Consider the following 16,853-nt stretch of genomic DNA (forward strand, 5'->3'; position numbering starts at 1 on the left):
GCTGCAGGGTCCCTTCAGGTGAAGGCGCCGTTTGAGCAAAAGGAGTTATTAATAGAAAGAAAAATGTGTTCACTATGTCACACCTGCAATGTTGGACTCGGAGAGACAAGTTGGAGGTTAAAGCAGTAACTTGGTGTCTGCTTTGCTCGTATGTCTGCACATGTGTATGTATCTACATATATATAAAAATATAAAGGGCATCAGAAGGATATTCACAATGCTGAGCTATAAATCATGAGAAATAGCATTTTCATTCTATAAAACTTTCCTAAAACTGCCTCTCCCCTCCTGGATGATGCTGATGGTCACGCTAGCAGGAGAGCATCCATGCTCTTGCCCTGGCATGGTGAGGCTTAGCTGAAGATATCAGCATCAGTGCTCTGAATGCATTCAGCTAAGAGCAAGGAAAAGCAAGGCTGATGTAGGACAGAATGCAGAAGTACTTAGAAAGTGAAGGCTTGTTCAGGTGGTAGGAGACAGGAAAAGCAAAGGTCACCCCTCTGAATGTGAGAGAAGACAAATTTACAAGGGCTGTTTGTGATTTATCTGGCAAGGGAAGGACAGGGAAAGTCCTGCTGTCTAAATTATCTGATCCCTCTCCTCTTCTCTTTATTTATTGTTTGTGTTACAGCAGTAGCTTGAAGCCACCAAGGGAAAGTGGGGTTTGCTCTACAGCATCTGCTCCTGCATCCAGGAGAAGCTGGTGGTCTAAGCAGACATGGCTGTGACCAGAAGGGGAGCGAAACGGTTGCCATGTCCTTTAATACCATAATTGACTTAGCAGACAAAAGAAATATTAAAATCTATCAAGTTTCAGTAAAGCATTTGATACAGGGCCACGTGGGAAATTATTAATTAAGCCAGTAAGCATGAACATCAGCAGAATGAGAAACTGGGCAAGGCAAATGACAGTGATGGGCGTTGGAAGGCTGAGCTGCAGCCTGGAAGGAGGTTAGCAGTGTTTAACATTTTTAAGGTTGACTTTGGCACAAAAAAGTAGGGCAACACTGATGAGACCTCCTAACGACACAATGTTGTAGGCAGCACCAATACGGAGGAGGATCTGGATTTCACAGAGGAAGAAAGGGATTGACCTTGACTGTTGTGTTCAAAATGGGATGAAAATTATTAGTACTAAATTCTAGGCTCAGTACTAATCAGCAGGATATTTTGCTATGGGATGGGAACTCCAAGGCTGTAACTGCCTAAGAAGGAGAACAACATGAAGGTTCTGGTTACCAAAGGGTGAGGGATTCATAATGCATCTGTGGTGGCCACAAACAGGACAAGTGAGTCTCGGTAGAAGTGGGGACTTCATCCCCAAAGGACAACAGTCTGCAAATGTGTTTAAGAAACAGAGATTTAATCTAGGAAGAGCAGGAGAGAAATGGTTGATACAGGGAGTAAAAAGGAAATTAAAAGCTTTGACTTGTTCGCTACAAAGCCAAACGATGTGGTACTGTAGTTGGAGACACTGAGTAGTGAACTCCAGACAGGAGAAAAGCACTAAGTAACCCAGTGCCAACAAAACAGCAAACTATAATCTGTCCATTGACTCAGACTGGAAATGAGATGATGGTTGCACACCATCAGAGACTGAGGTCTTGGCACACCCTGCCAGTTGGCATCATGCAAGTAAAAATTCCCTGTTTCTGAGACAGAGCCTTGGGTGTTGCTTGTAAAGACTAAATAACAAAGTAAATAACTAGACTGACTACTTCAGAGGGTCCCATCCAGTCCTGTGTGCCCAAAGGTCCCTGCTGAGGTGACACAGCTGAGCAGGAGCAGAGGACACTGAGGAGCTCAAGTACATTGACTCCATCACCCGAATGCCACCTCCATCTCTTCCTCCTGCTCAGCCCTGTCCTACAGCACGCACAGCCCAGCTCCAACTTGAAAACAGTCAGAGGAGCAAAAATCAGTATTGCCTATGCCGCCGAGCAGCTCCCAGCTGGCTTTTGGGACTGGATATTGCCCATCTTAATGTGACTGCAGGGAATATGTTGGCAAATACTGCAATTTGGAGATACTACCAAGTATCTCCAACTTGGAGATACTACCAAAACCATTTCTCATCTGATGGACTATATCCAGAGGAGATCGAGACGCAGAGTGTGGCAGGATCGCTGCCTTTTTGCAACACCTATCCTCTTTGTGCCTTAGTAAATACAAGGGCTTCCTCCACACATGGTTATTACATACTCATACAACCGGTCCTTGGGGTATCAGCAGAGGTCGTGTCTCCTCCTGCTGCTAAAGGTACGTATCAAGAAACTGCTGAGCCAGAGCTCAGCTTTAGCCAAAGCTGCCAAACATCCCTTTGAAAAGTCTTTTCTGGATGGAAGAAAACATCCTGCCTCTTCCCTTCCAGCTGAGAGCAAAACAGGATCCCTTTGCCTACATGGGTTACTTCAGTGACATTCTCATCCAAATTGGGAGTTCGTAGCTGAAATGGCACTGGGAAACGAAATCTGCCCAGGAAAGTTCTCCGGCACTGAAGCCTGGGACAGCCCATACTCACACTATTAAACCCCTTTAACCCCCAAAACAAGGTGGTTGCATCCAAGCTGCTTGTTGGCACCCGTTCTTGGTTCATACCCATGCCCAAATCCAGCCTGGGAAGCAAACTAAGGAGTGTTTCAACCTCTGAAGAGTGTAGATGATCATGTCCCTGTGACCGGGAACGTGTCCTGTAACTGTTTAATTTGCTCATACAGACCCAGTCTATGGATATGATCCAAAATTTCAGAAGGCAATGGCAAATTTCCCATCAAGTTTGGCAGATCTGACAGTACAAGCAGTGTTACCAGGTGTCTCACCAAGGTGGGACATGTCCTCCACTGGAGATTTTCAAGAATAGGTTAGATAAAAGTCAACCTGTTATGGTCTAGATATACCATTTCCTTTCCCAGAAATGGGATGTGGACCAGATGATCTCAGGAGGTCCTTCCAGCCCTACATTTCCACATCTCTGATGATGGACCATGAATTCCCCACCCTTATGTAGCTTGCTCCAGCCCTCCCACGTGGGCATCCCTCCCTAAATTATCTCTTCTGTATCTCAAAAACACACAGCAAGTCTCCAGCACTGACTCATTCATCTCTATAGCTACTACAAATTCTCATTTGCTCCACATCTTTAGTACCTCCAGGGCTTGAGATGAATGACAGAACGTTAGCAACAGGCAATTCATTAATACTAGAGGCAGTCCAAAATTTTCCATTGAAACCTTTCTTGTTTTTTTGACTCTGATAGGAAAGGAAATTGGTGGGGGAAAAAATAATTGCTTTGGTAAAAAAAAAGGATCTCTTTCTGATGAAGAACTTGAAACCTAGGTTTTGCAATATTACTTCTCTGGGGAAAACTCATCGCCTTACAACTCATTTCGACACTCTGCAAAGGGGGTGAAATTTCCCCCTTTGCCTTTATGTATTTTTTTTAGGGAATAAAGGTACAAAAGAAGAATGCAAGACAAAGAAGGACAAGAAGGAAAAAGTCCACCAAGGCAACACCTAATTCTAGCATTTTTCCATCATTTTCCAACAAAAATGTAAAACTTCCTGCATTACTTCTTGCATTTTCGCCAAATGTGTTTCTAATTGTTCCACTGGCAAACACCACTGTCTGCACATTGTATCACGTACTCTCTCTGCTCCCAGACCCCCACGGTCAACGCCAGCCCCCTCCATCCTTCGGTGCAGCGGGGAGAAGAGCTCTGCCCATCCCTTCCAGGAGTTCAGGGGGCACAATCTCCTCCCAAGCACTCAAGTACTGGGGTCACCAGGGCCACCTCTGTGCCCAAGGTAGACAAAACCCTCAATGATGCCACAAGATCCTCCCATGGGACACAGAAAAGGCTCCACCCAGCAGCAGTAGCTTTCCATGGAGCTGAAAAGCCCCCGGGCTGGATCCTGACTCCCATCTAGAAGTCAGGTCAGCCACATAAACCTACTATTCCTACTCGCTGAAGGATGTCTTGGTCCTTACTTGGTCCCTCAGGGTCCAGAGGCCACCCTGAGAAGCAGGACTGCAGAGAAGAGGGGGGTGAAGGGGGATGCAACCTGTCCCTGTAGTGCTCTGTGTGGGCAGCACATGCTTTGGGGAAGGAAACTGAGGCAAGAAGCACCTCGGTGCTGGAACCTCCATCACACTCAGTCACAGCGGTGGCTTCCAGCACCTTGACCCCAGCCCTGATGCTCTGCGTGGGCTCAGGTAGGTCACGCACACCTCTGCCTCAGTTTCCCCACAGCCAAAGAGGAACAGTCACAGGGCACTCATTGGCAAGCAGATGACACCGTGCATGACTTGATCACCTTCAAACCTACCTGCTATTGATGGCTTCAAACCAGATCTTGTCATGGAAGTCACAACTTTTGGAAACCATTAGGAATGAGTATGTCCTCCCACTATTTCCATTGGTTTGCCAAGGGAATTTATTTGGGCATAAATACATAAAGAAATCCTATATATAAATAACTACTTAATAAATGCATACAAATAAAGAGAAAGACGAATAATGTAAGGACGAATAATGTAAGGACGAATAATGTAAATAATATAAAGAAATCCTATTTATTCTGTAGGATCTCTGAGCACAGGCAGTCTCTTGCAGACATGCACAGCCCTGCCATGGCTGCTCTGGCCTCACTGAAGGCTTCTGGGCTCAAATGCAAATGCAAACAAATCATCCATCCCTTGGACTGGGAGTAGCCTCCGTATCACAGAATCACAGACTGGTTTGGATTGGAAGGGACCTTAAAGATCATCCAGCCCCACCCCCTGCCCCGGGCAGGGCCCCCTTCCCCCAGCCCAGGGTGCTCCCAGCCCCGTCCAACCTGCCCTTGAACCCTTCCAGGGAGGGGGCAGCCACAGCTGCTCTGGGCACCCTGGGCCAGCCCCTCACCCCCCGCACAGGGAAGGATTTCTGCCTTAGATCTCACCTAAATCTGCCCTCAGTCAGGTTAAAACCACTATCCCTTGTCCTGTCATCGTGGCCATCACTGCTGGGCATCACCTCCGTGTTGTAGGTCTGGCAGCAGGTCACAGGCACACAATATCTGCAATATTAATTTGTCTTGGTATAAAGAGGTTACTCTAAGAAAAAAGGGAATTCCTCCCTTTAGCACAGACTTCCTTGATGACCTTGTGCTAGTTGCTCACTCTATCCCACCCTCACCTGGAAATAACACTCAGGGGGACAGAGCGAGTTTAAAAACCATTACTGGTGTGCTCTTTGGTTTCTCCAAGGAATTGTTTCCCAGCCTTGGAGCATCGCATTACGCTGATTTGCAGCGGTGGCAGAGGGCTGTAAGGAAATCTCCCCCTGTTCTCTGCTGCTGAGGAGCCTTCATCCATGCAAAAGCCCAGCAAAGGCCATGGAGGACAAGCCCCACGTGTGCCATCCTTGCTCCTCTCTAGCAAAAGGTCACTAGGAGATAATTTTGGCTGCTGGGTGGCCCAAAATGTTGCCCAAATAGGCTGTGGAGTCTCCATGCTTGGAGATGTTCAAAACCCACCCAGTAGGCACTCCTGTGAGCAGGAAGGTTCTTGATAACAAGAAGGATTTGGAGAATTTGGCTTTTCAAAAGAACCCAAACAATAAACAACACTTTAAAAGATGCCTAATTTGAACAGAAAATGAGAACAATTAGCCACAACATCACTTATGCATTAATGAAGAGGCGCTTATGTTCCAGGGCTGAGCATCAGAGCAAACACTTCTCTTGCAATATGCTGCAAGGAAGAAAAATGTGGGCGAGCAGATAAGGATGTCAGGGGAAAGAGAAGCCCTAAGGGTGTCCTGAAAGCTGAGAAGCAACACAAGGAGAGCTGAAGCCTTCCAGCTCCTCTTGGGTTCAGCATCTGAGCTGACCCAAGCCCTTTGCTTGAGGAGGAAACCCAGCCCAGCTCACCCTGCTGTAACAGTGTGAATTTGCTGGAGCAGACAGGAGGGATGGGAGGGTGAGCAATCCACATTTAAATATGCAAATAAATAAGTCTAATTAACCTTCACACCAGTGAAAGAGCTCACGACAGCTCTCCAGCTCTAGGACAGCTTTCAGCTTTAGCCCTGCCATCACGGAGATAAGCCCAGATCTTGGAAGGTGACCAGACAAAAAGCTGAGTCAAAAATCACGGCTGGCTGAAACCGATGAAAGGATTGTGTCACTTCTGGAAAAACCTTTCCCTACAGCCTCCATCCCTTCAAAACAGAGACCCTGAAAATCCCTGGCCATTTTCTCGCATCTCAGACCACCACCGCCATCACACCTGGATGCCCCTGAGCCCGCAGCATCACTTGCATCCCCAGCAAGAGCCAGAGCTGATGTTGAACTACAGAAAAAAAAAAAAAAAAAAAAAAAAAAAAGTCACTGCTCGAACCGTTTCCCACCCAGGGACATGGGAAAGGGGATGACTGCCAGCTCGGCTGTGCCACACAGTCCCCAGTGGGACAGAGAGGTCAAAACCCAACTCCATTTTAAATCTGCATGAATTTACTACCTGTTTGATGGCAGGGTGTCACCTCTAAACCCCCCTGGGGAAAAAAATCAGTCTTGCAATGGTGTAAACACCTTAACATTCACATGGGTAGGGGGAAAAGCAAAAAGGCCACTTTTATCACCACAAACCCCAGCTTCGCTCTCTGCCACCTCCACTCCGGCCTCGGCGGGCTCTGCCAAAGAAAGCTCTGGAAAACACATTTGCAGCAAAACCCTCCTTGCACATGTACGTGCAGGGCAGGCACCCCATCACTTTTGTTTTGCATTCTCCACACACCCAACCCCTCCACCCGGAGAGGAACAACAAGAGCATCTCAAGGCGAGGAGTTTCGTGCTCTGAATCCCAAACGGAGTTTCTGTTTTGGGGTGAAATAAGGGCGCCTCCCTCTAGCCCAGGGTGGGGAAGGGGGGATCTGGGGGGGCGAGGGGGAGGAGGGATGTGTCTGTCACACCGGCCACGCTGCGTTAAAACATGGCAGCATCCGAAGGCTGCCCCACCCAAGCGGCCTAGGACGTGTGTCACCCGCATCCCGCTTTGTTTGGGGGATGCTACCGGCCCCGGGGGGGGTGCTGCATGGGACCCTCCCACCCGTGGGGCACCCCAGTGGAGAGTAGGGCCCAGGGGGGGATGCCGGTCCTTTGGGTTGGTCGCATCGCGGCAGCTTGGGATGCGCTTGGAAAGGACCAGAGGCGACTTGCACATCCCCGGGGGGGAGCACCCCAAACCTTCCCCCCCCTCCTCCTCCCCCCCCCCCCCCCCCCCCCCCGCTGAAAGCCAAGGCTGTAGGTGTCTCTGAATTTTGGGAGGCAGCGGGGCGGGGGAGGGCGGGACTACAACACACACACACACACGCTCAAAAACGCTGCAAGCCCACCCGAGAAAAAGCCCCCCCCCCGTGTATTCACTGCCTGCACAGCACCTCCCCACACCCCCTCAACGACACCTTGAGAAACAGGGAATTTTAAGGGCCTCCCCCTCCCTGAATTATTACACCCAGGGTGGGATGTGTGTCCCCCCCCCCCCCCCGGGGATGGGCAAAGAGGGGACCGGAGGAGGACTGGCGACCAGCCGGCGGATTTGGGGGGGGGGGGGGGGGGTCGGGGTTTAAAGGGGGGGTGTCTCTCACCTGTAAGACGAGCTGACCCCCGCCGCCACCTCCTCCTTGATCTGCCTGTTGAGAGCATCGGCGGCCGCCCTGCCCCTGCCCGCGGCCGGGGGCTGCCCCCCCGCCTCCTCCGCCTTCTTCCTCCCCTTCTCTCTCCCATCCCCGGCTCGCACCCCTTTGAGCTGCTCATCCTCCCCCTCGGGGTCTTCCTCTTTCTTTTCGGGAGCGGGGAGAACCTTCCGTCGTTTTTCCTGAGCTGTTTTCTCCGGCGAACCGCGGTCCAGGGCGAGGACGGGGGAAGGTCCCGGTTTGGGGATCCAGGGATGGTCCCCCCGTTTGGGGATGGGCCAGGCACGGAAATCCTTCTGGTACTGCGTCTCCTTTTCGAAAGGGGTATCCGAGGGCTGGTACTCGCTTTTGGGTTTGCAACTCGGCTCCGGTCGTTGCACCTTCCAGGGTTTGTAATCGTGTCGCATCACCGAGTCAGCCGGGGGAGAGGGATGCGGGGCCGGGCCGGGCCGAGCAGCACCGGGAGCCGGTTCCCCGCCGCCCCCGCTTCCTCCTCCTCCTCCTCCTCCTCCTCCTCCTCCTCCTCCTCCGCCCGCCTCGCCGCCGGGCTGGGTCTCGATGGGAGCGGCGGGGCGCGGAGGAAGCGCGGAGGCGGCGGGTTGCTCGGTGGCCTCGGAGTATTTGGTGAAAACGAGGGGGACGGCGATGTCGGCTTTGTCCAGCTGGTTCCAGAAGCGAGCGATGCAGCAGGCGCGGGTGATGCAGGGCCACGCCATGGCGGCCCCCGCGCAAGGAGCGCACCCGCGGCCCCGCACCGCGCCCGCGGCCCCGCACCGCGCCCGCCGCAGCGCCGGGCAGCCCGCGGAGGGGCGGAGCGCTGGCCACGCCCACGCCCCGCCCACGCCCCGCCCACGCCCCGCCCACGCCGCACCGGAGGGGGCGGGGCTTATCCGGGGGCGGGGCTTGGCCTGGGGATCTGGGGGGGGGGGGGGGGGGGCACCTGTGAGGCACCTGCACATACATGTGCGGGCACATACAGGTACGGGCACACACGTGTACAGGCACACACGCGTGCAAGACACGCCCACGTGTGCGTGCACATGCACACGCACAGGCACACGCACACGTAAGACACCTCTGCGCATGCCTGCACACACGTGCACAGTTACGCGCGTGTACACACACATGTAAGACACACCCACGCATGCCTGCAAGCCTGCACCGGCACACACGCGTGCAAAACACACCCACGCGTGCATTCACATGTATGCACACACTCAGAGGTACACACACGTGTAAGGCACGCCCAGGCAAGCCTGCACACACGTTTACAGTTGCACACATGCACACAGAGCTGCATATCTTCACACACATGCATGGACAATCACCTGCACGCACAGATGCATGCACACATATGTGCATACATGTGCACACACGCATGTACACTAATGTGTTCACACATGCACATGCTGACAAACAGGCACTCACAGACACACTGTGCACACACATTTGCACACACATGCGCTCACACATGCAAACACAAACACAAGCAGGCACACCGACACCTATTCACCTGTACACCAGCACACATACACGTGCAACATGCACATGCACACACATGTGCGTATGTGTAGGCGTAAATGAATGCAGATATTTGCACACATACGTGCACATGCACACTTGTGTGCACAGATACACATATCCTCATGGACATATGGAAGTTCAAGCACATACGTGCACACATAGGCACCTATACACCCCCACCCATACACACATGTGCCCAAACATGTTCACAGGTGCTTGTGCGGATCCACTGCCAGCCCACCGAACCCCTTTCCCCTCCCCGTGGGGTTTTTAGGGATAAAGCCAAATGCACACACGTGTGCACAGCCACACATGTGTGCAGACATGCACTGACAGGCATGCACAGCCATGCAGGCACACAAGTTTGCACAGCTATACACACATATGTGTGCTCATCTGTGCACACACAGACACACATGTGTGCATAGATGTGCACACACACGAGTGCTCATCTGTGCACACACACACACGTGCACAGCCATGCACTCTCATGCACAGGCATGCACACATGTGCGTGCTCATCCATGCACACACACACATGTGCACAGCCATACACACACATGCGTGCTTATTCCTGCATCTTGCTCTTTATTCCCCAAACCCAATAAAACCCTTTTTTCAGCCCCAATTTCATCCACCTTCTGCTCCACCCACATTCAGAAGACCCCAAGAAGATCCACACACTTAAATATTGAATTATAACAAGAAAAATCCCAATTCCCACCAGGCAGCGAGTGCAGCTGCTGGGAGTGCCATGAAAAACAGGATTACTCCTGCCGGGATTGTTTCTTTAATCCAACATTTTCCATTCCCTCACTGAGACGTGGACCCTGTTTTTTTTTGGTTTGTTTTTTTTTTTTTTTTTTTTTTTTTTTGTTGTTGTTGTTGCTTGTCTCTCTCTTGATTTGCTTGATTTCAGTCATACCCGTAGGTAAATTGTGGAAACCCATTTTACAGATGGGATCGGAGCCCTCGCTGATAGGGATGACTGAACGAAAGAGCTGCTTTTGGAACAAAACAAAACAAAAAAAAAAATGCAACTAGAGGTGTCTACACCAGGCATTGCTTTGCCCACAAGGATTATATCATCCCTGCTTTTCCACCCGGTGCAATTAAAAGAGTTGATTATAATTAAAGAATTAGGAAGCCCCTCAGTATCTCCCAGGTTGGGACTGAGCTGGTTTTCTGGGGCATCAACTCCTCATCTATTGCTTTTGTAAGCATAGTGCATGCTCCTCTCCACCCACAATAGATGTGCTAATCTCCATTTAGGCTGATTTTTTTACCCTTAAATCCAGTATTATAAAGGCAGGTGGCTCTTGCTGCACCGCACGTTCCTTTTGCAGAAGATGCAACTGTCGGCTCGTCCGTCCGGGTCATGCAGCAAAGGTGGGACAGTAATCCCACAACTGCTGGTGTCAGACCCCAGCTTTGCATTTCCACACCCGCTGCTTTCTGCACACGGTGATGGCAGACAGCTTTCTGCATCCGATGGACTGTGGTATTAAAAAAAAAAATATATATATATATATATATATACGTGCATATATATATATGTATATGTATATACGGGAACAGCAACAAGGAAAACTGGAAAAGCATCACCCTACAATGATGACCCAAGGTCTGCAAGGAAGATACATGATCAAAAGATTGCAACGGGATCAAGCTTGTCGGCCTGTGAATCTCAAGGTTGTGCTTATTTTGAAATACTCTCTGTAATTTCATTTATTTCCAAGCTGCTGCAGTGATTTTTGAGGGTGGAAACCCCATCTTGCTCTGAGATCTGATGCCCCGCACATGCTTGGGTTTTTCTTGCAGAAAACATTTTGAATTGCATCTGTATTGCTGTTTCAGGGTTTGCAGTGCTATTAGTGTAATTTTTTGCCATTAATATAATGGGAAAGTAACATATGAGTGGGTGCAAGCCCAGACGAACCCATTGCAACTGCTCCCATCTTGCACAGTGCCTTGCACCCGTTTGGGGACCGGTGATTTGCACGTGCACAAAATGGTTTTGAACATTTCTCCGAGTTTCCCTCATCTGCAATGAGCCTGGGCTCATCTCCCGTGAAAACGCTCAGTCATGCACTACCCGTCTTTCTTTTTTTTTTTTTTTTTTTGATAAGAAAAGACACGGGCAAAACTGCTCTGTGAGGTTTTGCAGCGTCAGGAGACTTTTTGCTGCTCTGCAGATACCAGGCAGACCTGGATGGAGTTAGAAGCTGCAGAATGAAAAAAATTGCTTAGCATCTCCTGCAGTGAAACATATAGTTATATATAAATCTTGAAGCATGGCCGCTCATTCACTTTCAGGAATCAGCTATGGAAATAACTTAATTGCTTACGTCAAGTCAAATCCATTATCTCTAATCAGCCAAATTGATTTGCTGGCTGCAAACCTCTCTCTGAGAGGATGGGAGTTAAATAAATAAAAATGTCTCCGTGTTTAAATTACAGCCACCGCGGCAGAAAGCAGGAATAGCTTTCTCCTTCTCCAGCATCTTCTGGGAAAAGGCCGTGGTCGAGTGTGACACCACATGGTGGGATGTTGGTCTTGGGGATGGCCAAGGACACGGGTGTCAACCGGCATCGGACTGTGCCAGTCTGGGGCACAATCCTGCCCAGAAGTTTGCACGATGCTGAGGGCACCGCGGTGGGGTGCAAAGCAGAGCGAGCCCAGTATGCAGCACCCAAAAGTGCTTTTGGGTGGACCCTCAGGCAGTGGTTCCCTGTCCCATCCATACTGGGATCTTCTGGCATGGAGGGAGGGAATAGATGTTTTGGGAGCTGATGAATAAGGGACCTGGTGAATCTTCTCCTGGCATCCTCAAGTGGAGCCAGGATGGCTTTCACTCAAACTTAAGCTGGTGGAGACCACCCTGGGGCAGGTTTGATAGTCTCTCCTGCTTTCCATGACGGCATGAAGAGCACACTCCCCAGCTAGATGATGCGAGAGGATGCCGCCATCCCAAGAGCTTGCCCAGATTTATGTTTTTCTCTGCTGGATCTGATGATGAAGAGGGAGCAGCTTGTTTTCTCGGACCACCAGCTGACATCTCATCACGTGCTGTCTGTACATGTTCTCCCCCCCCTTGGCCCTCTACATACATATCCACCAATTCTTGTAGGAAGCAACGTGATGGCATTGTAGGGGTGGTGTGGCAAAGCTCAGTGCAAGACCTTATAGGAAGGGAAGGACATTTTGTTTAGGAAAAGACCCCTACATGGTGTAGCCATCTCATAGGGGGGCACCTGGCTCCTGGCTAATCACTGTCCTCCCCGTGAGTGTCAGCGGGAGGGGGTGGCAGCTCATCCCATTGCTCTCAGGAGATCACTGACAAGAGCTGTAATGAAGTGAAAATGAGAAAAAATATATAATCGTAACAAGGTGGGGCTGGCATAAGCCCCATAAGTCCTTTCTCCTCCATTATAGGAGGACCCTGGACATCAGCCTCATGGGCTAAAGGTAGGTGAGACTCCAGCTCCAAAGCTAGACCTGGACCACACCTTGAGACCCCCCAGTGAAGTGTGTTCAACTCCACCCTACCCCAGTGAGATGAAGGAAAGCTCTATTCACTTATATTTAACTTCAGCAGCACTGTGCCTCCGTGTCCTTGTCGCATCAGGGTTGTCCCAGGCACTCACACAGCTTTGCAGGCGCTATCTCTGTACCAGACACTTGTCTGAATTACTCCTGTCCCCAACATGTATCATCAGGGATGCAAGAATGTGACAACACTGTGGGTAGCAACTTACAGGGGATTTCTAGTGGCTTCTCAAATCTTAAATCATTTTCTAATCACACACAACTGCTGGGAACAAGGATCTGCCTGGAGTGTTCTTGTTTTCCTTGTCGACTTTGTTTATGATTCATATATGTTGGAAGAGTCCTTCAAGGCTAAATGGGATGGGAGCCGAAGAAAATCCATTTCAGAGTGCTGCATAAAGAGAATAATTGAAGTGCATGAAAAGAAGAATTTGACCGATAATTCAAGTGCTCTAAAGGACATAAAATTCTGTAACAAAAATCACTGGTGTAACATGGCCAGATTTCAGAAGAAGTGATTTTGCAACAAGTAGCGGGGGGAGTAAAATCTGAAAGACTGTATTTTGAAAGAATTTGCATTAAAAAAAAAAAAAAATAACAGCAGGCAGAAGTGGGTACCTCTCACACCCATGCTCTTACCCAGAACTGGAGACAGACAAAGATCAGGTTTGGTGCAATGGTATCACATAGGTTTGGTGTGGTGGGAAGTTCCCCAGCAAGAAGAACCTCACAGGGAAGATACAACTACTGCTGGTGGAGTGATGGGTCAGAGACAAATGGGACTCAGAGAAACCACAGGACAACTACCAAAAAGATTCCTTTGTTTTCCTTCTGATAATTTTGCCCATTGGAGGGGAAGTTAGTTTGGTGGGAGGCTCTAGGAGTGCTTTAGGGGGAAAAAAAAAAAGAGTGTTATCTATGATTAGAAGAGAAGAGCAGTGATCTGGAGAGAACTTCTAGCTCTTCTACTGGATCAACAAGTCCCATAGGGTCTACATGTGTTGGGGCTTCAACAAGGGACTCAACAAGGAGCCATGACCAGCTTCTCCTGGCAGGGCAAAGCAGGAGAGCTATGCAGTGTCCTGGCTTCCCTTACATGCCACTGCATTGTCCCTTGCATGCGTCCCTTCAGCTGCTCCGTGTTAGGCTTTCTCAGCCCTGATCCCAGAGCATGGCCAGGTCTCCACGTGCAACCTGCTCCACTCGTGAAGTCCCATGGGCACGCCCCACCGCACTGACTTGCAAAGCTCGGTGGCTTTCAAAGCCTACAGCTTGGTGACTCAGGGCTTCATGGTACTCAGAGATGGACGTTGACCAATTGAGTCACAAGGGCCACTGATAAAGGGATTACAGAGGATGACCTATTGAGGAATTAAAGGAATTTAATGTTCCCAGGCTAAACACCAGCCATCGGAGGTTGGATAAATAACTATAAATATCTGAGAAAAGCCAAGGAGAATGTAGTTAGAGCTATATCATGGGCCACATGTGTGCGTGAGTCTGAGTATGTTAGGAAATAAGAAGAAATGGTGAGAAGCTTACAAAAAAATGGAGGAAGATGAGGTTTAAAAAGCCACAGAAGTGAGAATTAGGCAAGAAGGGTAAATTAAAGAGCATTCAAATTTTCCAGGAAATGCTAACGTGGGACTTGTAGGGATTGCTAGCAATCAGAGCTGAGTGGTCCCAGAGGTCCCTGCCATGCCTGCAGCCACTCAGTGATGGTCTCTCTTTGGTGTTCCCAAAGAGAGCATCCACCCTGGCCTATCCACAACAGAAACCCAAGTCAGCAAAGAGAACAAGAGAAGGAAAATGTAAAAGGGACCAGAGAAACATGTGGCTGCAAGAGAAATTAGATGGGCCTTTTAGTAGATAGGTCCTGCCATGGAGAGGTTCATCTAAGGGCCAGTAAAGTTTTTTTCCACTGTTATCATTGCTTTCAAATAGCAAATCATCACACATGTCCCAGACAGGGAGAGGTTGAACGACGTGCTGAAAGTTACACAGAAAGCCTGGGAATGAATCTGTATCTTCTCATTTCTCAGTGGAAATCCTTCCCATCCCATATAATTACTTCCCCCAGAGCAGGGAAGATGGGGATTGTGTTACTACAAGGACAGACGTGATGTAAGGTTATACCCATAGCATGGCTCCTTTCTAGAAGGACACTGCAAGGTGTGGTGGTCCCCCACAGACACAGAAGCATGGACCTTCACCGCTCCATTTCCAGCCCAGATCCATGTGAAGTCACTGTAAAGGTAAAGCCTTTTTTGATCTGATAGGTTTCTTACCAGCCTAGCTCCATCACGAGTTTGGTTTTGGGTTTTGGTTCTATTTCTTTCCAGTCCTCAAAGATGATCCCATGACTATTAAGAGTTGTGAAGGATGTTCCAACAGGAGCAAGACCCTTTACTAAGGATGGGGTTGGCCACGATGGGACCGGGACCTATCTGCCAAGCAGTGCCAGAGTTGATGGATGTACTTTTTTTGACTATCACCCGCATCTGCAGTTCCCCTGCCAGAATGTAGACAGTGCCAGGGAGAGAGAGCAAGAAGAAAGGAGCAGAGCAGGACAATGTGACTGGCAAAGAGCAAGGTGAGACCTTCAGAGATGGCTCCCTGCAGAGAAATGAGTCTGGCTGAGGCTTGGGTGTAGTCTGAGCTGCTAAACTGGGCCATAATAGGCCTTTCCAGTTCCTGCCCCTCAACTCATCCTGTTAGATTAAAGTTTTCCTTGGAGAGATCCCAATACTTGCAGAGAGCAATTTGCCTCTTTCTGAGTTAAACAGATAAAATAAATTAGACAAATTCACTGTGGAGGTTTGTGTTCCCTGCTGTGACTCTGCAGGGATCCTGGTCTGCTTAGTTTGGACTTCAGCATCCAACATTTAGATGGTGAAAGCCAGGTGAGGTCATAGAATGAGTTTGGATGGAAGGGGTCTCTGTGGTCTCTGCTCCAACCCGCTGGTCAAAGAAAGGCCGATGAAATTAAGTTGCTCATGGTCACGTCCAGGTGAGCTTTGACTGTCTCCTCCTGCCCTCAGACTGCTGTTCCAGGGTTTGACCACTCTCACAGGAAAAAACATGATTCCTTATATCTTACAGGAATTTATTTTGTCCCAGCTTGGGCTGTCATCTCTTGTCCCATTACTGGGCACCTCCAAGGAGAGCCCATCTCCGTCTTCTCTCTGCCATCCCAGCAGGGAGCTGCAGAAAACTGTATAAACCCTTTTTGCCATCACTCCCACTGCACACACCCAGCTCTCAGCCTCTCCTTGCACAGCCCAAGCTCCAGCACAGACCAGCTTGGTGGCCCCGGTGGGCTCACTCCCATCAACAACAAGAAATATATTGACCATGGTTGCTTTCTTATTTATTTCCAAACTTCAGAGACAGAGCTCTGCTCTTCCCTAAAATAAGCCACAGGTTTTATTTTATCTACACACAACAAGGAGATGCATCTCTCTTGGATTCTCCTGGCTGTCTAGAAAACTTTGATCCCTCTCTGATTTAAGCAGAAGATTCCAAAGCCCTCCATAAGTAGGTATTTTTCTCTCCTGATTTAAGGAAGTAGAAAGACAAAAAGCAAATTACATATCCACAGCAGAGCACAACATAAATATTTATTACCCACATGAGCCTTGCTTCACTCCTTAGTCAGCTCTTCTAAGTATCTGACTTGTTCCTAATAAATACGGAACATGGGTCTTTCCTTGTCATAATAAGCCACAAGCAAAGAGCTGGGACTTTTTCTAATACAACTGCTTGAGGAACCAGCAATACAACTCCTCCATGGCTTAGACTGAATTTTCTGGGAGCAGAATATGCTTCCCACATGCCTGGGTGTCCCCAGGGCTCAGGTGTGACCCTTTGCACTAGCAAAAAAAAACAAAAGAGCTCCATGGCATGGCTTTGCTCCAACAAGGACGAGACTGCAGGATGGAAGACACCTTGAAACATCACCTCTGGATCAGTCCCTGCAAGGACTTTCCCCTCCTTGGTCCCACCATGCACCTCCCTGGCCATGCTGGGGTTTGCACAGTGCAGGAAGACCAGGAACCCTAGACCTGCAGATTTCCCCACAGCATTTTGGAAACTGATGTTGG

At 49.4% G+C, this 16,853-nt stretch overlaps 1 protein-coding gene across 3 annotated transcripts in view; it reads right to left on the reverse strand.

Annotated features, from left to right (window-relative positions):
• Positions 1–8,508, reverse strand: part of MAP6 (microtubule associated protein 6) — a 44,204-nt gene extending 35,696 nt beyond the window's left edge. For all 3 annotated transcript variants that reach the window (XR_006165338.1, XR_006165337.1, XM_042792746.1), the window contains exon 1: positions 7,629–8,508. Coding sequence is in view for 1 of the 3 variants with exons in the window: in XM_042792746.1 (XP_042648680.1) it covers positions 7,629–8,392 (764 nt within the window). In the remaining 2 variants the exon portion in view is untranslated. The remainder of the gene's footprint in view (positions 1–7,628) is intronic.
• Positions 8,509–16,853: the final 8,345 nt, after the last annotated feature.

The sequence above is a fragment of the Tyto alba genome, unplaced genomic scaffold (assembly GCF_018691265.1).
Source record: "Tyto alba isolate M040663 unplaced genomic scaffold, T.alba_DEE_v4.0 Super-Scaffold_2, whole genome shotgun sequence".
Lineage (NCBI taxonomy): Eukaryota > Metazoa > Chordata > Aves > Strigiformes > Tytonidae > Tyto > Tyto alba.